The 23,994-nt window shown below is 36.1% G+C and overlaps 1 protein-coding gene across 3 annotated transcripts in view; it reads left to right on the top strand.

Moving 5' to 3' along the window:
• Positions 1–23,994, top strand: part of SKAP2 (src kinase associated phosphoprotein 2) — a 185,152-nt gene that overhangs the window by 3,203 nt on the left and 157,955 nt on the right. For 2 of the 3 annotated variants that reach the window (XM_045495149.1, XM_045495150.1), the window contains exons 2-4: positions 6,255–6,360; positions 6,954–6,979; positions 16,661–16,768. In XM_045495149.1, the coding sequence (XP_045351105.1) occupies positions 6,255–6,360; positions 6,954–6,979; positions 16,661–16,768 (240 nt within the window). Of the gene's footprint in view, positions 1–3,205; positions 3,259–6,254; positions 6,361–6,953; positions 6,980–16,660; positions 16,769–23,994 lie in introns of those variants that run through there. The other variant, XM_045495151.1, reaches the window with a different exon arrangement.

Here is a 23,994-nt window from a genome sequence, read left to right as displayed (position 1 = left end):
TTCGACCTGCCATAGGCACTACAGGCAACCTTTAATGTTTTTTTTCGCAACATTGGAAGGAGAGGTTTTGCCTGGATAATTGGAAGCAATGGATAATTCCAAATCTTGTGCATTTAATCTTTCCTACATCCAAATATTTTGACTAGGGCTAACAGCAAGAATAATCTTGATTTATGTGAGTTTTTCCTCCAGGCAGGCAGGAAAGTGAGAGGAACTAGAAGCACTGGCCCCCAACCCCCTTCATTTGTTTAATCACCCTTTGAATACTGGAGCCTTAGTGGTTTGCAATCAGATATTCCCATTCATTCTCATACATTTGTTTTAGGACAACATGTTTAAAAAGGAAGCCTGTAAGAGGATATAAGTTCCTTTTTATTAAATTAGAAAATGACACCAACGTTAAAAGAAAAACATAGTGGTTGTCAGGACTCTGAAAAATCAAAACCAAAACAAACAAACAAACAATAAACAAAGTGGCCGGATCGTTTCTGCAATATCTGTGTGAAATTTTTTCACACGGCAGGCTTGGTTAGAAATACTGCATTTTCCCCTACTGGGGATTTCCAGAACTCTTTTTTTTTTTTTTTTTTAACCTTCACACATTAAAATCTATACAGAATGCAGTTCAGTTGAAATAGAGGGAGAATTTTTTCAATGCTGAGAATAGTATGGTTTGATTTCCACCTTTCCTAAGTTCTGTTTATAATTTGGTCAACATTTTGGGTTTATTTTTCCTATGAGAATTATTTATGGTACGTCTAGTGTCCCATAATTTCCTTCTGGGGCATTGGCTGAGTATGTAAAGGGAAGAGTGCCACCTACTGAGTCACCAATAGTCACCTACTTCTTTAGCACCTGGATTTTCCTACAGAGCAAGAATAAACCTGCCCTATTTTGGCGGTAATAGCTAATGAGCATCAAGCTGATATGAAGATATTTGATCTCAAAGTGAAATCAGACTATGACCCCTCTAAGGTTTTCTCTTCTAGAAACAGGAATATGTGTTTGTAAGTCAAGGGATCAAAAATTTTAAATTTCTTGTATGGGTCAAATAATGTAGATGAATTAAGATGTGATACTAAAAAAAATTATTTGCCTCTATTAAGCATATAATATTCTACCTTTTTTTAGGAGGGGATCTTTGGCTGACTTGTTTTCCAACATCGGTTTCCATTGAAAGTATTTTTATCTCAGATTACTAAATAAAGCTCTTGATAGTATGTATGGTTTTTATAGTTATTCAACCCAAGTTATCACTGGCTTTCTTTAATAAAAAAAAGGAATCTAAATATATTGAAAAATGAGAAGTCTATACAAAATTTCCAAATGAGTTTATCTCTACATTACCAGCATTAAAATATTACTAGAAGGAAGATAGAAACAACAGCATTGGAAAACCCTCTGGTGATTTGAAACACAGTTCAGTTCTCTCTCATAAATTTAAGATTAAGTGTCATATATGGGTGATAAAAGTGGCATAGGCTAGTTTTTATATACTCATTATTCACTTAGTTTGTCTTTTTCAATTAAAGCCAAGTCTATCTTTTTCATTCCACTGAGTTTACATTTCTTTTTCAATCACATACTGAACACATTACAATAGATGCTACCTAACAGTGAATCTAGTGTAAATCTCAGACTAATCTGTTATTCACTGTGGCTTCTTTGAAAATGAGTGGTAAAAAGATTTTGATTATTATAAGGTGTTATTTATCAAGAGTCATCTTTTAGAGGTGAAAGATGTTCATCTGTATTCTTCAACAGCCCAGTTTTCTATCAGAATAAATCATTTAGCCTCCAAAGCCAATTTTGAAAATTTTGTCAGATGATTGGATTCTAAGACTTAGGAATGTTTTACTTATTGTACTATGAGAACTCCTTGTGCTTGTTCACATTTCTTCTTCCATGTTTGGAAAATTCACAATATAACCGTAACCTGTAAAAGTGCTAGGTAATCAGGAGAAAGACATTGATTAAGGAATCAATAACTTTTCAATTAGCCATTTTCCAACTTTGGGCATTGGCTCCATTGATCTACATGTGCCCCGTTTGATTGATTTTTATGTTTTTACCAGTAGGTGTTTGGTCAGACCATACACCTCCCTTTAGCTGAGAAAAAAAGCTTTATTTTATTTTATTTTATTTTATTTTATTTTATTTTATTTTATTTTATTTTATTTTTTTTATTTATTTTGTTCTGATGTCAGCCTAAAGTTTGGCTGGGACTCTTACCATGTTAAGTTTAGTAATAGTACCTTCGTGAATTCTTAGTGAAACCTGGCCCAATTCATAAAGTAGAGAAAGATGTGCAATTAAGTAGTAAAGCCATTTGGGGGTGAGGTGTAATTGGTTTTACACTTATGTTATTGATCTGGGGCTGAGCAAATGGTAGTGGACTCAGTCCCATACAATTCAGGCCAGCACGGAGGCTGTTTGTGTGTGTGTGTGTGTGTGTGTGTGTGTGTGTGTGTGTGTGTGTGTGATGTGTTAGATACCTGTCCTAGCCACTTGGGCTCTAAGGGAAGACATGAGCGGTAGGCAGTTTTTCTGGGGGTCCATATGTACAGAAAAAAAAGGGTAATTGGAGTACCATTCGATGATTGGGGGTACGCTAAGTGTTTGCCTCTTAGGGGTTCCTATGGCTTTTGAGAGATTTTTAACTTCAACTGCTTGAAGATTGCTGAGCCAAGACATGATGTCATCTTTTCATTTTGTTTTCAGACGTTAATAGTTATCTACAGAGCAGTTGTAAGTCTGATCTCAGGGCCCTCTCCCCCAGATCTTTACAGTTGTACCGGGAGATAAGGTTTATTCTTGACAGTGTTAAGGGGTAACAGGAACAAAAATCACTACCACATTTACAGTTCCTGGGATAACTCTTTCCTTGGCGATGACTCCGGGGCAGAGGCTGATGGAGATGGGGCTAATTCTGGGGTTAAGTACCAGCGGCGCTGACCTGAGGTCTGTGTGGCCGCGGGCGGGGCGGGGGCGGGGGTGGGGGTTAAACCTGCTGCATCGGGGCTCCTGGGAGCTGCGCATTCTCCACGCGAGCCGGGCGGGTCCCCACGCTTTGGTGACTGCGTGAATGGAGACCCCTCCCTCTGAGGAAGAGGAATTCTAACTCGCCAGGCCGAGAGGCTAGCGAGGAGGCGGGCTGACCTTTTCCTGCAATCGAATTACGGCTGTTCCCCGAATTACAGGCAGCCTGGAGTCAGTGAAATCTACATATTAACCGAGGGACACGACCCCTAAAGGAAGGTAGGAGAGGGCTAACACTCTTGCCAGTTTATCGTTTGCAGGGCTATTCAGGGCACAATCAAAAGCTTCAAATCTCTTTTCCGACCAGCCGGAGGAGCGCTTGATTTGTCCAGGACTTTTATTGGCCGCTTTTGAAATATTACCCTGGCTCTGAGCTACAAAGCCGCAGATCCAGTCGCGTTTGTCTGGCGAGGGCGCTGCCCCAAACCCAGTGCTCCCTGCTCACAGCGCTCGTGACGCGGACCCTGGGGTTTAGCAGTCGGAGGGAGTGGCGACTGTTTGAGGACCGTGGAGCCGAAACGTCTCCCAGGAAAGCCCGAGTCACTTTGCAGCTCTCGCCCTGTCTTTGCGCTGGACGAACGGGACGCCTGCTTCCCGCAGGGACCCGGTGGAAGGTCCCCCGCGCACCCAGAGGGTGTCCGGGGCTCTGGAGAGGCTGCTTTGGTTCAGTTCGAAAATAAATGGGCACAGTGTGGATTTTAAGAAATAGCCCGGAGTTCAAAAACTTCAAAACCGACTGAATCTGTGGGCACCAACAAACTAAGATTTCAGGAATCAATTCCACTTTCAAGTTCCTAACTCATTTGTTTAAAAAAAAAAAAAAAAAAAAAAAAAAAAGAGGGGAAGACCCCCCCCCCCCCAGAAAACAGCAAAAACAGTTCTTACACTTTTCACGTCTCCTTGGAAAATAATTTATTTTAAGAAATCGGTGTTTATTAAATCTTTTTAGTTGCCTTAACCCCCCTTCTGGGATTAATTTAAGAATAAATACATCAAACCTGTAAAAATACAGATCTTTTTCCCCCCGTGCCCGATCTCCGAATCTCCTCCCCCTCAACAAACAAACAACACGGATTCTTCCTAGAATCACACATTCTTTCAGCAAGCATTTCCTCATAAAATAGCATGGGTCAGTATTTTAAAAATATTTGGGGGGAGTGTTAGGAAACCCTAAATAGAGCATTGCAGCTTTTTATGTTTTCCGAGTTTTTATAGAACTGAAATGACCTCTTAAAGAAATAACTCTTGGGCTGTAATTCCTTCTGTTATTGCTTCCAGAGATTTAAAATAGATCCCGTTTGTTTAAATTTGGATTGTATAATGAAAATGTAAAATAGGCAATTAAATACTTGTGGATGAGGGAATTAAAGACAAACACTGAGTAAGAGTCACATTAAGCAGACAATTCACCAATCATTGTGCAAGAGCTTCTCCCAAGTATTGAGTCCGGTTGGAAGAAAGAATCAGCAGCAGACATGCTGCTCCTTCCCTTATTCCACTTTGTTACTAGATTCATTCTAACCACCTCAGAGAAGCCAGTGATCTTTTCCATTTCACCTGATGTGTGAATGTCCAAAGGTTGCTTGTTTCTCTGTGTACAAAAGCTAAAGAGTTTAGGAGAGAGTGATTAAAAAAAAAAAAAGTTTCATTATTTTGAACTCACTTTAGAAATCTCAGTCTAATTTGCACTGGTTATGGATTATGCCTTTATGTCCCCTTCAAAATATGGACCGCTCCATATTTTGTAAAGAGAAGCTGTGACATTTTGCTTTCATTTCATCTTGATACTTACTTGTAACATTAGTCATTAATGGACGTCAAACCAGAAAGCTATTTAAAAAAATTATTCCAGGATTAAATTTTAATTCTTTCACTTGTCATCCTGATTTAGTGAAAAATAACCTCTATACATTTATGATGAGTATATGGGATAACAGTTTAATCAACTTGCTTATTGGATCAAGATACTTTTGTAATCAAGAATTTAAAATCAATTATAACATTCTATCTCAAATACTAGGTTTTAAATTGTTAATTATAAGTACAGTTGAAAGACTGTTATACTGCTTTGAATTAATTATATATACTATTATCATATGCTTTTATCCTATCTTTTTGTCAGTGTGAGTTAGGAGACAAAGTAGTTAAATAAATAAAAAGAAAGTAAAATATACCCACGTCTTTTCAATATGAAATATGGATGGTTTACAGTCATACCTACTTTAAAATTTTTTCATGGTCCTTTATATTAGATATCTCAAAGATTTGAACTCCTGAATAAAAATTAAAATTGCATAATGTTTCATGAACAATAAGAATGGGGCTATTATAAAATCAAACCAGTAAGGATTAGTTGGAATCTTGTACTAGTGAGAACTAGAAAGCAGAATAATTCACAAGTTTACTAAATTTTTTAAAAAAGGAGGCTCTGTGGAAATGTTATATGAATCTGTGAAAATCTTATTTCTAGGTTACTATATTTCTAAATAGTGGACAAATGTATTTTTGCCACTTCTTAACTTTATTTAAAAAAATATTTCCAGGTGGTAATACCAAGGCAAGAAGCAAGAACACACAAAACCACACAACAGAGGTTTTGGGTTTTTTTTTCTTGCAATTTTTGAAGGTGGCTGGTCAGAATGGGTGGAGCAGGTAGGAAGGAGGGGGTTTGATCTGGGAATCTTGGTTAGAAAAAGGGATTTAGTTCTTCCTTTAAAACATTAAATATTGCACATACCTCAAAATGGATTACACTGGGAAAAACAGGCCCTTGCCAGAGACATTAGTTTATATTGATATTATATTGTGAATGACCTGTTCACATAGGAACTTCCCAAATATTATAAAATGATAGTAACACATGCATAAAAGCTCTGTGCTTGCTTTTATATGAGAGAATTTGTTTTATGGGGCACCGTAGTTTATTAAAACTTGTGCGCTTCTCCCCGGTTTAATGATGCCAAACATCCAAATAGCATTTGCTGTGCTAAGCATAAGTAGAGCATACAAATTTTATTAGCTAAGTGGTGAACAGATTTGTCCAACTTAGTATTTGAAACATATTTCAACTGTTATGCTTTCGATTGATAAATAACTGTAACAAATTGTACAGATATTAACACTTATGGGTAGAAACGATCATTGTCCTATTTGTCTTCACAAAAAATGATTCTTTCCAATAATTTGTATCCTGTTTCTTATATTTCATGGTTTAGATGTTGAAACATTTGTAGCAGACACACTGAGAGGGGAAAATTTATCCAAGAAAGCAAAGGAAAAGAGAGAATCCCTTATTAAGAAGATAAAAGATGTGAAGTCTATGTAAGTCACTTCCTTGCCATTTGTTACTTATTTCTTACTTAGAAGCAACTTTGTAGTTAACATTTTAATAAAGAATTATCACAGAATTAACTTTTTGTATGTCCAATTTAGTTGGTGTTAAATACTGTAAAGACAAAATATATGTCCTCTATAATAGTTTTTAAAAACCGACATGCTTATCATATTATCCTTTTTTTTTTGTGGATGTTCTTGATTATATATTTTTTCTAAGCATGCTACCAAAATCCAACTGTTCGTTTTGATTTTTTGAGGGTGTATTGGGTTTACGTGCTAGGACAAAGGTAGCTTGAGAATTTTAATATAAATACCTCTAGATATGGAAATGAGTAAATGTATGTGGTGCATTTTAAAGATTCTGATTTTACTACTCTAACTTCAGTCTTCAAAAATACTTTTATTATAAACCCATAAGCCTTTTGGAATTGTCATTTCAGGATGGGAAGTACTTTTTCTCTAAATGTGTGTTTATAATGCAGATTTTAAAATAGATTTGAATTCTTGCCAACAAACAGACCTTGTTTTGGTTTGTCAGCCCTCATTTTAAAATATAATGTTCTTGCTTTCTTTTCCAGCTATCTTCAGGAATTTCAAGACAAAGGTAAATTTTCAAGTTTGTCAGACCTGACATTTTATTTTTCTTATGGAGAGGTTCGGTAGGGTAATCTAACACATACTGACATTTGATAGTTGGGATCAAAATTTAAATTTCCATATTGTATACCTAGACTTTCAAGATGAGAGTGCGAGCTCCCCCTGCTGAGAAAAAAATTAAAAAGCATATCCAGGATCTACTCTGCACAATCTGGTGCAGACATCTTATGTATTTGCTATCCTTAGGTGTTAATGTTTCTTAAAGCACCTTGTGGCTGAAATGTGTTAAGAAAAGGATATACTTGCAGTTACGCATGGAATGATTTGGTAAAGCACAGGTGAAATACCACGCCAACACCATTTGCCACAGCAGAGATGATTTTATAGTAGCAGTGGGCTCAGGAGGGCCTGGGGTCGGCTGTTCCGAGGTAATAATGTTTTTACAGGACAATTGCCTTAAAGACAGTATCAGTTTATGTCTGGAAACACGGACAAAATTTTTTCAAAAAAAATTTTTTTTTTATTATCATTGTGATTCTTTTGATGTGAATATGTGTATGCTATGGAAATGTTCAAAGAAGGGAGTTCAGTTTGATTGGTTTGAAATACTTGAGCGTGCGGGGAACCTGATTGTCTTCCTTTAGATTTGAGGGTTGGTTGTTTAGCATGTTGCAAACCGAAACAAGAAAGGCATAGGAAGTTACTACTTTCACGTCTTCACTTCTGTAAGGGCAACTGGGTATGGCCCTTACTTCCAGGATGCTAATTCATAGGTCATGACCTGAAGCCTGGGGATGCTGGTATGAGGGTCACAACATGAGGTCAGCTAACCTATGTGAAGTTAGGATCTGGGTCTGGGAGGAAAACAGTATGGCATCTTCTAATGAGGGTTAGCAGACACCACAGAGTAATTCATACCTCTGCCAACTGAGAGTAATGACGGTTTCGGTAAACCTAGAATTAACCAGACAACCCTAAACCCAAATAGTTCAAAGGAAACCATAGTTTCTTTTCACATTAAATTGTCAAGATCATTGTGATTGGAGGGAATGAGATTTTTTTTTTTCATATGGAAATCTTTAACACTATTAAACCTTTTTTTAAATATTTATTTATTTTTGAGAGAGCGAGAGAGAGAGAGAGAGAGAGAGAGAGAGAGCATGTGCACAAGTGGGGGAGGGACAGAGAGAGAGGGAGACATAGAATCCGAAGCAGGCTCCAGGCTCTGAGCTGTCAGCACAGAGCCCAACACGGGGCTTGAACTCACAAACCAGGAGATCATGGCCTAAGCCAAAGTCAGATGCTTAACCAACTGAGCCACCCAGTTGCCCCAGAAATCTTTAACATTATTAAATAAAGAAAAGAGCAGGAAAATCCTCTTCCCCACAAATACGTACTTCTTTGTACTCTACAACCAGTCTTCAACTGTGGGCTTAATCATACTGCATTTTGCTTAGTTGAATATAGAAATAATGAATTTATACATTCTTATTATAACTTTTATACAGGGCACTGTTTATAGAGGAATACTAGATTTCAGATTCTGTATTAGACATATTTTGTTCTGGTGATTATTTATTAAACTCTCATTGTGACTTAATTATTTGTACATTAACAAATTTTAAGCTAAGAAAGCATGATAATGAAGTCATTGTGTAACTATATGATTCAATAATAGGGTAAGAGCTTGTTCAGATGTATAGATATTACTGAGATATAGTCTTTGTTTCTAAAGAGAATGGAAATTTGTACAGTATTTGATAGAAAGTGAAAAATGAGCCTAGAATAAGAGTTCAAATAACACAGAATTCAGAGATTCCCCATAACCATTTTTCTCTAAGTCATTTATAGTTTAATATTCCTATATTAAATTAACTGATCACCAGGAGTGCCTGCTTAAAAGTAAGCCTGTGGATAAATTAGGTGTATACCTTGGAGAAATACGAGATGCTGAGTAATTTTATGCCGTTATACCTTCAAAGTATATTCAGCTTTGTTCTAAAAACTATTCCTGTAGTTAAGAGTAGCAAAGTTAGTACTTAATAGTTGCAAAGTATTCAAGATGCATTTTTTTTTTTAAAATAGGAAGTTAGTGGGGCGCCTGGGTGGCGCAGTCGGTTAAGCGTCCGACTTCAGCCAGGTCACGATCTCGCGGTCCGTGAGTTCGAGCCCCGCGTCAGGCTCTGGGCTGATGGCTCAGAGCCTGGAGCCTGTTTCCGATTCTGTGTCTCCCTCTCTCTCTGCCCCTCCCCCGTTCATGCTCTGTCTCTCTCTGTCCCAAAAATAAAAATAAAAACGTGGAAAAAAAATTTTTAAAAAAAAAATAGGAAGTTAGTGATTATCATATCTCTACATAAATTCATCTAAGTGTATTTCGATATTGCTACTTTAAAAAAAAATTTTTTTTAAATGTGTATTTATTTTTGTGAGAGAGAGGCAGAGCATGAGCGGGGGAGGGGCAGAGAGAGAGGGAGACACAGAATCCGAAACAGGCTCCAGGCTCTGAGCTGTCAGCACAGAGCCTGACGCGGGGCTCAAACTCACGAACCGAACTGCGAGATCATGACCTAAGCTGAAGTTGGACACTTAACCGACTGAGCCACCCAGGCGCCCCCACTTTTCTTTTTGCTTTTACATTTCCCTTTGGGGGTTTCCCTTTGGCTGTTTTCCTGCTGTCTCTCTCTCTCTCTCTCTCTCAGGTCAATATGGGGTCACAATGAAGTAAACAGAGGCTGTTTTCCTCCTTTTCACTTTTATATTCCTATTGATTTCAGCTATTTTATCTTTTCAAAATGGCAGTTAAGTACCATTTTAATATCATTAATGGAAGCAAAAGGGACCAGGTGAACAGTTCCTACATAAAATGAATTAATTCAGAGTTATTCATTTCTGTTAAGTGAATTAGTGAATTATTAGCTTGTCTAGTGTGCACAGATGTTTGTCACCCTTCCTCACTCCCTCCCCCCCCCACTTACACTGTAGATGCTACCCCCCCATCCTGAGATTTCACAGTGCAGAATTTACAGTTCAGTGTTTTTCAATCCTTAGAACTAGTTGAATTGATAACAACTGTTCAGACACTGAGGTGCAGAGATCTTAGAGGATTTAAAAAGAAGTATTTTCTTTCTTTTTTTTTTGTGGGGGGAGAATAGTTTGTACTTGTAGAAACTTATTTTATTATAGTGGCTCCTAGATATTGAAGCTTGTTCATTAAGTTAATTTTCTATTTGCTGTTTATATTGATTTTCGAAGCAAGCTGTTGTCAAAAGACTTCCGTTTTCACTTCTTTAATTTATTAAGGGTTCCTCATTTTATCTCCTTATATATTTAACTACTCAAGTGTAGACTCTCTCTTTTTTTTTAAGCTTATTTATTTTGAAAGAGACAGTGCAAATGGGGGAGGGGCAGAGAGAGAGGGAGAGAGAAAGAATCCCAAGCAGAATCCCAGGCTTGAACTCATGAAACCGTGAGATCATGACCTGAGCTGAAATCAAGTGTCGGAAGCTTAACCGACTGAGCCAGCCAGGTGTCCTTAGATTCTCTTTTCAGGAGGTCTGATAAATTGTGACTTGAGAGTAAATTATCAGTTGATTTTCTAAATTCATGTATTTTACTTATATGTAAGAAAGATTTGAATGTAAGCAACCAGAACCCGTCTTGCTTTGCCTGTTCCCTAGTATTTGAAATTTTGCCTACTCTGTCTAGAGTAGAGAGCTCCTTCTTATAGCCTTCAAATATCATACATGATGGAGTAACTATCCCTAGTTTCCTATTCTTAGTTGCAATATAGCCTGATAGTATAGAGTGTATGCCTGAATTTAGGCTTTATGCGCTAAAATTGTGCTACTTTTAGAATTATTTTAGAATACAATTACAATTATTTTAGAATATTCCTGTCATATAACATGGTCTTAAATCTCTTAAATGTGACCTGAAGTAATTATTTTTGTAATGAAAATATATTACTAGTTGAGTAAAGGCTGTTATTGACTGGAGTATAAGACAGAATTTTCTTTTATTTATTTATTTATTTTATTTTATTTTATTTTATTATTATTATTTTTTTAACGTTTATTTATTTTTGGGACAGAGAGAGAGACAGAGCATGAACGGGGGAGGGGCAGAGAGAGAGGGAGGCACAGAATCGGAAACAGGCCCCAGGCTCTGAGCCATCAGCCCAGAGCCCGACGCGGGGCTCGAACTCACGGACCGCGAGATCGTGACCTGGCTGAAGTCGGACGCTTAACCGACTGCGCCACCCAGGCGCCCCTTTTTTTTTTTTTTTTAAATAAAAGTTTATATATTTTGAGAGAGAGTGACAATGGAGGGGCAGAAAGAGAAGGAGAGAGAGAGAATCCTAGGCAGGCTCTGTGCTGCCAGTGTGGAGCCTGACATGGGGCTCTATCTTATCAACGGTGAGATCATGATCTGAGTGGAAACCAAGAGTCAGATGCTTAACCAACTGAGCCACCCAGGTGCCACTAAATCAGAATTTTCTAATATATATTAGGTGTATGATAAAAATAAGTTTCACTTGTATCTTGCCCTTATATTAGTCTTTTTTTTACTCCAGTGATGATGTAGGTACAATTCATTTCTTTACGGATTGATTAAGATAATATGAAGGTACCTATGTGTGACACATAAGAGACAGTCAATAAATATTATATTAATGTGTATTCTCAGATTCAACTTAATTTCTCAAGAAGATTTAAGTAAATCTTGTTTTATAATTCAGTTTTCAAGTAATTTTTGAGGAAATTATAAAATACTAAAAGAAGGGCAAGCATATTAACATGAGACAAATGTTTCAAGATAATATTTTCAAATTTGTAAAATATTAGTGTCTGTAGCTTAAAAATGTGAATATATTGCTTTCAGTTCCTTTTAAATGCCATAGCTAAAAAGCTCTCATTTTCTTCCTTAAAATATTTTTCCTCTAATTAAAAAAGTCGCGTAATAGATTTTGTCCTTGAGACTTCATTGATATTGTTAAATATGCATAGATTTACTTAGCTATTTCCTTTGACCTCATTTGTATTAAGTTTATTAATGGACTAAAGTGCTTTTTTAAATAGTAGGCCTGTCATGTAAGAAGGAATTCATTTCAGTTTGTTGTTATGGAATCCTTAAGAATAGCAGAAATGTCGGGGCGCCTGGGTGGCGCAGTCGGTTAAGCGTCCGACTTCAGCCAGGTCACGATCTCGCGGTCCGTGAGTTCGAGCCCCGCGTCGGGCTCTGGGCTGATGGCTCAGAGCCTGGAGCCTGTTTCCGATTCTGTGTCTCCCTCTCTCTCTGCCCCTCCCCCATTCATGCTCTGTCTCTCTCTGTCCCCAAAATAAATAAACTTTGAAAAAAAAAAATTAAAAAAAAAAAAAAAAAAAGAATAGCAGAAATGTCAAAAGTTTGGATGATGTTTAATTTCCTTTCCTTTCCCCTTTCTAACATAGTTTATGTTTGGTTGAAAGTTATCCCACTGATGAAATCTGAGCAAATAGCTTGAGTTCTCTCCTGGCGCCCCCCCCCCCCCCCCCCCCCCCGCCCATCTCTGGCCTTGTATAAATGTGTTAAATATGTCTGAAATTATGGGGCCTATAGCAGAAGTATATTTCAGAGGTAGTGCTTGTTTTAAAGCTCTGCCTCATATTTGTGTGCTCTTAAGTCCTCTTATTTTAGGAGAGTTATGAACAGAATCTTCTTACTTGTGGTGACGTACATCTTTCAAAGTCTTAAGACTTAAACTACAGATCCTATTAAGAAATGACAAGTTAAATGCTTAATTCTGTCAATGTAGTTGTATATTATTACTTGAGAAATTAATTTGGACAAGTGAACTGAGTAGCGAATTAGAAATTAATTTGTTTTCACTCAAGTAATTTTTCTACTCAAGTTTGTCTTTCATGCTCTAAAGGAAGAATGGCTATCATCTCAGATTTAGGTGTATTAATTATTTATTTTAATATTTAACTGATTGTGTTTAAAATAGGACTGTGTTTGACAAAACAAGCAGTAAATTGGTTAAATCCCCTTCAATCGTGGTAGAGATCATGACTCTTCAGTTGCTATTTGGACTTCGTCTCCAGGCATTTAGGAAAATGTTAATTGATGATGAGTCATAGAAAAAGGAAGGGATAATAGTGATTTGAACTCAACTATTATAAATTTAAAAATGTTTATCAGAGAAATATGCTGCTGTGGTACGATTCAGCTTTGATTTTGCTGTGATATTTAAGTTGCCACTGAAATTATAGGAAGGGAAGCCTTGGATCATTATCTTTTAGACTGTTAACTTTGTATCGTTAATTAAACTTTTAAAAGTTGTGGGATAAATCAAATGGTTTTCTAGGGAAACAAGAAACAGTATTAATGAGCAACAACCCCATAATTATCCTTGTGAGTACATAACAGGGACACATTCATGTCTCTTCTTTGCGCAATAACTTTTACAAAGAAGTATTTTTAAACTGATCATTAATTTTATGACCACAGAAATGAGATGCAAAATTTATGCTGTTGTCATTGGCACAGGCTCAAGGCACCACTGACATTATGTGTGATTGTAATAGAATGGCTACCAACTAATGATTCTGTAGACATTTCATTTGAGCCTGCTTTTCTTTTAGATGTCTGATTAGGCTGTAATGCTTTCAATTATGTCTGTAAATTGTATTGGATACGTTTACCTGATGCCCATTGTTGCTTTGGAGTTCAGTTTTCTATTACATAAACACAAGTTGAACATTTACCTTTTAATTTATAGAAGACTTTGCAGGTATAGCTGCAAATACTCAGCCCCTGGAGAGAAAACAAAAAGCTTTGCACTACTCAACAGCGACCCCTGTGTTCAATTACAGGTCCTTGTAATACAGCTCTTTATTGGGTTGGAAAAAAAAAAAAAAAAAAAACCAATTAGGAAGGAGGAAAAGGGATGGATCATGACTGGAACAACAGTAAAATGAAGAAGACCATTTTGAAAGATGATGTGTCCTTTCAACTTAATGCAGGTTGAAAAGGGAATAACCACAGAGATTTTTTTTTTTAACTTTCTGGGTTAATTCAAGGGAGCTTAAAAAGGGGGGAAGAGGGGGGGGGGGGAGGTAGAAATGAAGCCAGTAGCAGTATTTAACTTATTTTGTCTTAGATAAATATACGTCATCACATTGATTATAAAAAACATTTGAAATGAGCTGCAGTCCTTGGAACGGGTAAGCTGAAGACAATTTCATGTTAATATAGAATGCGAAACATTTTTATTTTAAAACAAAAACCACAGAAGTCTTTAGCATGTTAGGAACCAATTTGTATAAATGTTCTGAACTCACATTAAGTATTATTTAATTTATAGTTTTAATGATCTTTTTTTTTTTTTAATTTTTTTTTTTTCAACGTTTATTTTATTTTTGGGACAGAGAGAGACAGAGCATGAACGGGGGAGGGGCAGAGAGAGAGGGAGACACAGAATCGGAAACAGGCTCCAGGCTCTGAGCCATCAGCCCAGAGCCTGACGCGGGGCTCGAACCCACGGACCGCGAGATCGTGACCTGGCTGAAGTCGGACGCTTAACCGACTGCGCCACCCAGGCGCCCCTTTAATGATCTTTTTACTGTGTGTGTGTGTGTGTGTGTGTGTGTGTGTGTGTGTATACAGTTTTACATTGCTGGATATATATATGTGTGTGTGTGTGTGTGTGTGCATGTGTGTATGTGTATATTCATGGATATACACATAAAAGCATAAAATGGATATTGTTTTAAAAATCTTGATTTTCAAAGCTTTTTAACTTTTAATTTTTTTCTGTGTATTTCCACACAGAGTTTAATAGATTTAAGCCTGAGCATCTGAATCTTTTTCAAAATCACTTCCATGTGTTCATTGGTTTTAATCTTGTATTTTTATATTCATAATAGTGTAATAAGCTACATACAAGTTAGGGTAGTAATGTATTTGAGGTATCCTGAAACTATTTTGTACACAGCAAGATTTATTTTATAGTTCATGATAGGAAATATCATTAGAAAACTCATACCATAACAGTTCTTACTTTATGAAGAATGTAAGGATACTCCAGCAACTAACAGCAATTGAGAATTTTGTGATCTTTACTACTTTATGTTCCGTGAGCTGTCATTCCATGTCCAAACATATCTTTACTAGCATTTTATTGGGTTCCATCTTCCCTCATATTTGAAATCAGAGCACTCTTCTTTCCGTAAGAGAAATAAGGAATCACTGAATGTTCTGAAAAGTACTTTGAACATTTTGAAAGAAAAAGAAATTAAGATCTAAAGAAAGAATAGTATTTACACGTGTTCCTTGGGATTTTATTTGGGGAAGGAACATCACCATACGGTGCGCCTGGGGTGGAATCACCAAAGCCTGTAGGATAGTCCTCTCCATTCTGTTCTTAGCGCCTGATGGGAGAGAGCTTTTTCAGGATAAGGATGATGAATGCTGGCGAAATGCCAAAATTATAAAGAAATAGGAACATTGATTTTTTAAAAATTACTTTGACAGTATTTTGAAAAGGGCTGCTAGTTCCTCTACCAAAGATATGGTGAAAAATAGGGTGCTACCCATTAAGTGGGTGTCAGAGGATACAGATATTTTTGGGGGAAGACTAGTAGCTTTAATCTGGATCTGCTTAGCAACTATGTTCTAAGAGGAATACTGTATGTAGGTCCTCTAGGATTCCCATGGAGATTTTCATCATGCTTTTTGGGTAATCCTTGAGGTGGCTGGTTTTCTCTTGAGTTGTTAACAGATAATTGATAGGTAGTAAGTCTACCTTTTTTTTTTTTTTTTTTAACTTTGTTGACTTTTCTTTGGATGTGGTTGAATATGGGTGAAAAATGAGTGCTTATATGTAACTATGTAACCAGGCTAGCAAAGATCTGATACACTCTTTAAAAAAAATTCTAAATGAGTATGTGGAAAAAACCCAAACCACAAGATTTTATTGTGGGGATTCAATGACTTCAAGCCAACCAATCCACCTAGGGTTTGGAAATCACATAGAAAATGGCTAGAACATTAAAAAAAAAAAAAAAAAGGTAATATATCACTGAATGAGAATTGAAGGTGCCAAATTGTAAATCACTCTGTGTGAACTTACAAGGGCTATATGAGTTTTAAAGTAGTTTTTCCCATAAAGGATTCCTGCTCTTGAAAATGGAACTGAGCATTTTTAATCCACTCTAATGTAACCCTGTGATTTTTCATGAAAAGATAAAATGTTCATCTGGCTTTGAATTATCAATTTCTCATCATAATTTTTCAAATTATTGAGTAGGTAAATAAAATTAATTTGAATTATTCTTTCTGTTGTGCTTTCCCTTTTGTTGTTGTTGTTTGTTTGTTATCATTATTTTGGTTCTGTTTCTTCTTTTGTTTGTTTTGGATACACACTCTGTTTTACCCTGCTTCTACTTTTTTGTATACATCTTTGTAGAGACCACCATCATTTTGAAACTGGTATCCTTTTATCCCAGATATAAGCAGTTGTATGCTGACTTCCAAAAACTCGTACTTGATCTAAATTACAGCGATATACATTAAAATAGGACCTGTTTTTTTACTTTGTTTTTTCATGACAGTGACTAGGTTTAATAGAAAAATTTACCTCCTTTGACACAGTAACATTTCTTAAGGTGGCTAATTTGTAAAAGACTTTTCTCTGATTCTTCTATAGGTGATGCAGAAGATGGGGAAGAATATGATGACCCCTTTGCTGGAGCCCCAGACACTATTTCGTTAGCCTCGGAAAGATATGATAAAGATGACGAAGCCCATTCTGAAGGTATGTGATATTTTTCCATCGAATGTACCTCTTGACCTTCCACCACAAGACAATGCAATGCACAGAGGTGGTGGTCTTGTCAGAAAGCACAGAAATGCAGAGGCTTCAGTTAACTTACCTTTACCGGAACCTTTTAAGGAACAGAAGAGCTCTCTCTAGTGGTTTTCCTAAGTATGTAGTTCCTTCTTTTCCTAAGAAATTTTCTTCACTAGAATTTTTAAGAGAGTGTTTACATCATTGTATGAATATTATTAGTAAGTTTGTTGGTTAATTTAATATTATCAGATTCTTGCTTAATTTCATTGTGCTGCTTAATGGCTTCTTGTATTATTTATTTTATAAATAATGAAAAAGGTTTTTGGTCTTTTTTTTTGAAAACTTCATATAAAACGAGTTCATAAAATATTAAATTAATTATTCCTACATTGCTTTCTCACATTAAGACAGGTTTTCATCAAATGCTTCTCTTAATGCACATTTTCATTTTTCTGATTGTCACCTAAAATCTCCCACGTTATGGAGCATGATGTTTTGCATTAATTGAATTAGTAATAAAGTTGATTGTTTATCTCTTAGTAATTTTGTTAAAACTCACCAAAGTTATGAAACTTCCCTTTAGCATAGCATGTGCTTTCTCTGTTACAGCCAATTGAGTACGTCTGTATTGTAGAGATCTTATAAGGGTGATATATAGTTATAAATTAAGAATGCGTATCGATAAATTAGCCATGCATATTAATTCATGGCACTCAAAGTTTCACATAGACACAGAAATGAATAATGCCTTCTGCCACTGGATGATGATCAAACTGTGCAGTTCCATCTCTAAATACAATTGCTGAATGAAAATATGCTTCCTGCAACAGAGCACTCCACATTTTATGTTATCCAGATTATTCCCTTTGGAAACATAAATTGCTTTTATGAGGTATAAAATTATGTCTATTGCAGAACAGGGATAAGTCAAGTACATGCATAAGTGATAAACATTCTAACCACTGATTCAGAACAACACAATCTTTTTTTTTTCATATTCAGAACTTTGTACAATGTGTAGCAATAATAATCATATCCATTTTATGTTGAATTTTACATTTTGGAAAAAATTTAATTTCTATTTTTAAAGGAAGGTATTTTTTTCTCTTATAGTCCCTATTTTTGAAAAAGATGCATGTTTCTCTTGAGTCACACTTATTATCTGAAACAGAGCATTACCCTTCCTAACCTGATCTTCAAAAGCATTTCTACTAGAAAATGTTTTATAATTGATGAAATAATATTTTCAGGCAAAACAATGAATTATTATTTGAATTGAACTATTTTTCAGACATGTGACAATGATTTGTTTTGCTTCTGTTAAGTGTTGGTAGATAGAAATGAGTGTGTATGTGTATATGTATACAGAGACAGAGTATTTCTGCTCGAGAGAATATATATACACAAAATGTTCATAGAATATATATGCTCAGAGTTTTAAAAAATAGCATAAATATTTTGAAGTACAAGGGAGCATTATGTGCTTCTTAAAAAAATTGTAACCTAAGAAATCCAACAATTGAATATCTATGAGAGCCAGTGTTTTGTTAGAAAAGTGAATTGTTATTAAACTATAATGCATTTACATAATTATTATATTTTCTTTATTATGAGTAAATAATTTATCATATGTTTCTTTTCATAACCAAATATATGGGAAATACATTAATAACATGAAAAAGACTTACTGTTAAAAGATTAAATTATCAAAATTTGAATATTATTTAATAACATTATTATGTATATCATTAACTTTTTGTCAAATATTGGTGCATTTTCATTAGTGTTGATATAAGCAGTTCTTAAGCAGACTGAATATTTAACTTTTAGTATTATTCATTTTTGGTATATAAAAATACCATATATGGTAGTTTTATATTTTCTTCTAAGAATATTGTAATTTAAAAACTACCGCTTGGACTTGTAATTTCTACTCTGAAATATCATCTAGTCATGTCAGTTTCTCTGCCTTCAACATAGATTTGGTATGTGTGTTCTCTTTTCCTTGCCGAATAAATTTTTCTTCATTATGGGACCTCGGTCTAATGATATATTAATTATAAAAAGATAATGCATTTAACAATAAGTATAACTAAATTAGCACAGGTCACCAAAAGGCCTTTTGTCAAATCAGATTGTTGTTTTGTCCTTTTGACTTTTACCTTATGGTAGGCACTAACAAAGTATCTGAAGTTTGATGGATTATAAACTCTAAACATGATATGTATTTTTCATAATGCTAATGTAATTTTCAAGGTACTGTAAAGGTCAAACCTGCACATCTTTGTGTGCATTCTAAGTCTGTCTTTTCCTTTCATATTTCTTTTTCTCTGTTACTCTGGTTCAAAAGTTCACTCAGTTCCCAAATGGCTACCTAATTTTCCAGTTATTCCCTCAAGCCATATGTGTTTTGGTTTCTTTATGGTTTATTAGGTACTGTAGGAAAGTAGCATAAGTTATATCTTCTAATGAAATTCAAGCACACTTCAGTGATGCTTCGACTTGATTGCTGGTAGCAATTAAATCACAGCCAAGGAGAATAATGCATAATCTCACAAGGTCCAGACACCCTATAGAAATTGAAAGGGGATGAAAACAGAAAACAAAAACAAAGTCTTCAAACCCTGCCAGACACACTGTTTCCAGCCTGCCTTTTTTTTTTTTTTTCTTTCTTTCTTTTTTTTTTTTTATTGGCCAACTGCCTGATTGATAGCAAAATCATAACTTGCTGCATGCTAACAGGCAGAGTTCACTTGTAGGTTATTGTGAGCTGATAAAGGGTTAGATGGAGTTTTGATTTTCGCATTGGACCTTGGTACACCAGATTAATGGAATTTCAATGAGAGACTAGAGTAGCCACAGCTTTGTCAGAGAAACAGATGGAGATTCTATAGTCATGTCTACTCATTAATACTAGTTGCCTGAAAGGTGTGCCGCTTCTCTATACAAAAGAGTTGATATAATTGATTTTTGAGTGGTGCATCGAAAAAAAGTATCTTATTGATGACTAGAATTGTAACATAGATGGTGACAGATTTTTGTATAGCTTGTAGCATAAAAATATTGTAGGTTGTAATTTTTTCTTCTCTCGCTTTGGAAGCACTTTTATTTTTATTTTCTGAGAGGAAATACATTTTAAGACAATAGCAAAAAAGGAGAAAGTAACATGCTCAATTACCTTTTAAGAAAAACAGTAAGAGTCTGTATTTTATTTACACACGATTGCATGACTGCTGTTAGTTTCATTTTGATGTGGTAATATTTATAAAAAAAAAAAGCATACTTACTAGAAATTTCATTTTATTAACTTTGTGCCTTTTTTTTTTTTCTGGAAAACTAAAACAATCATAATGGTTTCTAAGCTAGATCGCTGTTAGAAGTTTTATGCTATCGTGTGGCTGGATATACAAAAGTGTTAATATAAATGGGGCATGTCAATAATCAGATAAAATTGGAGAAAATGAAACTCAAAACCTTAAAGAAGAAGATTCCTCATTGTACGCGTTAGGATGCTTTCTTGGGCACTAAGGTAGGAGATGCAGGGTAGCCTTTAGACACTGTGCAATGACTTGGGTTTCCATTTTTCTATTCTCAAATCATTTTTCATTCATTTTCGTCATCTGTGAAAGAAGGCTTCTAACCATGTGGCATTGTGGAAAGTCCCTGAGGTAAGGTGAAAGGATTCGATGAGCTAGAAGACATATATCGGCTGTGCCCATCGATGATAGGTCGAAGAATCCCAGTGGACATTTGTTACAAATCTGATTCAGTCCTAGACCATAATCACTTTGTGGATAAGATTCTGGAACCTCTAGGGTGTGAATATAGGAAGGCTAAAATGAAGCTAAAGGTATAAAACAGTCATCTATTGTCCTGGTATCTTCCTAACGAAAAATTCCCAAGCAACATAGGTTACTGAAAACCGTGGAGATCCTTGCATTGCAAGGACATAGTTTTATATGAAAAAAAAATCTTGGTTTAGGAATGGAACTGTTTTTTTAAAGCTTGGGGATTAAGAAAAAAGGCTAAGCCTGTCTTGATCATAATTCATAAGAGTAAAGAATGATTTTTTTTTCTTTTTTGGTATACTTTTCTTTAAGAAAATCTAATGTATGAAAATTGGGATTTATAAAACATATAAATCACTTATTCCAAAAGATTGCTTTTAAAGAAGATTATCTCTGGGATGCCTGGAAATAATGAGCTCTCACAATGCATCTAAAACAAGCTTAGATATAAATCCATCTATGTGCACACACACTAAATTTAATGTGTGAATTTATATACATTGCGCACCAAACTTTTGAGGGAGATATCATTTTGTGTAAAATTAGGTTTAGCACTAATCTGTTCTTGTAAAAGCAGGCAGTAGATGCTTTACTTCTCTCTGGGTTCCAGTAGAATATGAAACAATGTTTAAAACCAGGGAAAAAAGGTTCTTTCCCCACCTTTTTAAAAACATTTTATTTTGGAGTAATCTCTACACCCAACATGGGGCTCAAACTCACACCCCCGAGATCCAAAGTCATATATGCTCTACTGACTGAGCCAACCAGCCACCCCTCAGAATGTTTCTCTCAATACCTTACCATTAAGAGGAAGAGTTTTTGTACCATAGTATCATGTGATTTTTAAAGAAAAATTTTTAAGTTTCTTTAGTTTGAGAGAGACAGAGTGCTAGCAGGGGAAGGGATGAGAGAGAGAAAGAGAGAGAGAGAGAGAGAGATATGAGAGAATCCCAAGCAGGCTCTGAAGTGTCTGTGCAGAGCCTGAGGCAGGGCTTGAACCCATGAAACTGTGAGATCATGACCTGAGCCGAAACCAAGAGTCGGATGCTTAACTGACTGAGCCACCCAGATGCCCCAGTATCATGTGATTTTTGATACTTAAATTCATGATTTTAAATTTTATTCTGAGAATTTAGACTAGTTTTGCAATTTGCATATATGTTTGTGTATATAATGTACATTACCGTTGCACTTGAGTGTTTTTGTTTGTTTTTCACTTTTTTGTTATTTTAGTATGCCAGTTGCTAGCTTGTGTGTGTTATGGGAAAATAAGAAAGGCGATGACTTTAGTTCTTCTGTAATGTATATAGCATGGTTTCAAGTACTTTGGTAGAAATGAGGGATTATAGTTTGGGGAAATGATAAAAAGTAGAAAAACACTTAAGACTCAGGATATTTATTGTGCGATTGCAAATATAAAGTGCACGGGTGTGAAATATTTTCATGATACAAAGGTATATCTAAGTAAATAAAAACACAATCATCTTTCTAAGTTTTATGCCAGGGAATGGGAAAATACATCAACATAAAATGGGCCAATAAGACTATAACAAAGTGGAGTAGATCAGAAAGATTGGGAAGGTAGGAACACTCAACATAATCAAAAGTAACACACCTTTAATACAGCAAATTAGCAGGTATTTACACATATACACAGTATATGAAGAAGGGTGCAAGATACCTGGACAGGGCAATGGGAAATTCAAAGATAAATAAGACAGAGTTTCTGTTTTCAAGATATATGTAATCTAGATGGAAGGAGAAGACAGTCACCTAAAATAAGGTGGTAATTAGCAAGCTAAGTTTCTAGTAAGGCAGATTCCAAAAACAGTTAACTGATGTGTGTTACACTGTTCAATTGAATTGGTCAGTACCCGAGCAAAAAGCTGGTTTCATTGTTTTTCCTCTCTAATTTGTTGACTAAGTCAGTCATATATCTTGACATCATATTGAATAAACCAAAGCATAAACTTTATGCCTATATTCTGAGAGGTTGTGGAGTGGATTGTGGAAGGGAGGGCCTTTTATTCAAGTGAGTTTTGTATGGTTCCTGAAGTTTGCCGGAGAGAAAGTGGGAAAAGATGCTGAAAAGAACATTTGGAGCAGAAGTCCGAAAATCAGGTTTTCATCAGTAACTGCGTGTTCCTAGGGACAATGCCTTAACGAAGTTTGAGCCCCACTCACAGATCCTTAGGGGTCAGCACCAGGCCAATGGTAAAGATGTTTTTGGCTGCTGCAGAGCACCGTATGTCTTTTTTTTTTTTTTTTTTAATTTTTTTTTTCAACGTTTATTTATTTTTTTGGGGACAGAGAGAGACAGAGCATGAACGGGGGAGGGGCAGAGAGAGAGGGAGACACAGAATCAGAAGCAGGCTCCAGGCTCTGAGCCATCAGCCCAGAGCCCGACGCGGGGCTCGAACTCACGGACCGCGAGATCGTGACCTGGCTGAAGTCGGACGCTTAACCGACTGCGCCACCCAGGCGCCCCTGGAGCACCGTATGTCTTAAGACTTAGTTGCATAACAGGCTTTTCTTTCTTGCCATGTGTATGTGGATTTGGCCTGCAGTCTTTGAATTTGGAGAAGTTGCAATATGGGGCTTCCTGCTTTCAGTTGTGTCTCCTGTTTGTAACCTGAACTAAACGGTGTATTTAGAGTTTTGAAATTGAGAAGCAAAAATTCTTTAAGACAGTGGACTGACGGGGTGCCTGGCTGACTGAGTGGATAGAGCATGTGACTCTTGATCTTAGGGCTGTAAGTTCGAGCCCCACAATGGACGAAGAGATTAGTTAAAAACAAAATCTTAAACAACAAAAAAAGTCAGTGGACTGATCAATTGGATTTTAGAGGAAGCCATGCTTGCCTTCACAGGATTCCAAAGGGAGCTGCCTTCCTCTGAAACAATACCTTAAAGGTGGCTGTGCTGGTAGCTGGGGTAGCATCTTCAAGGAAGGAATGAGTTAGTATTTATTGAGAAATTAGTCTGGCTCTGAACTAGATTCTTTCATGTACATTACTTCTTTAATTGGCTCAGAACGACACTATGAGGGAGACATTGTCCCTATTGTAGAAACAGACTAGTAAGGTTTAGGTCTCTTGACCAGAACATCCAACTAACTCATAAGTAGCAAACTTCAACTTCTTTGGGCCTTCTATGCCATGCTGCTTAAAGAATTAGACTAGTTTGGAGCACCTGGGTAGCTCAGTCAGTTAAGCGTCCAACTTTGGCTCAGGTCACGATCTCACAGCTCGTGAGTTCGAGCCCTGCATCGGGCTCTGTGCTGACAGCTCAGAGCCTGGAACCTGCTTTGTGTCTCCCTCTCTCTCACTGCCCCTTCCCTGCTTGTATGCTCTCTCTCTCTCTTTCTCTTAAAAAATAAGTAAATATTTGAAAAAAAAAAAA

This window comes from Leopardus geoffroyi, chromosome A2 (genome assembly GCF_018350155.1).
Source record: "Leopardus geoffroyi isolate Oge1 chromosome A2, O.geoffroyi_Oge1_pat1.0, whole genome shotgun sequence".
Taxonomy (NCBI): Eukaryota; Metazoa; Chordata; class Mammalia; order Carnivora; family Felidae; genus Leopardus; species Leopardus geoffroyi.
Note: the sequence above shows the minus strand (reverse complement) of the source record. Positions and strands in the feature narration are given on the sequence as shown.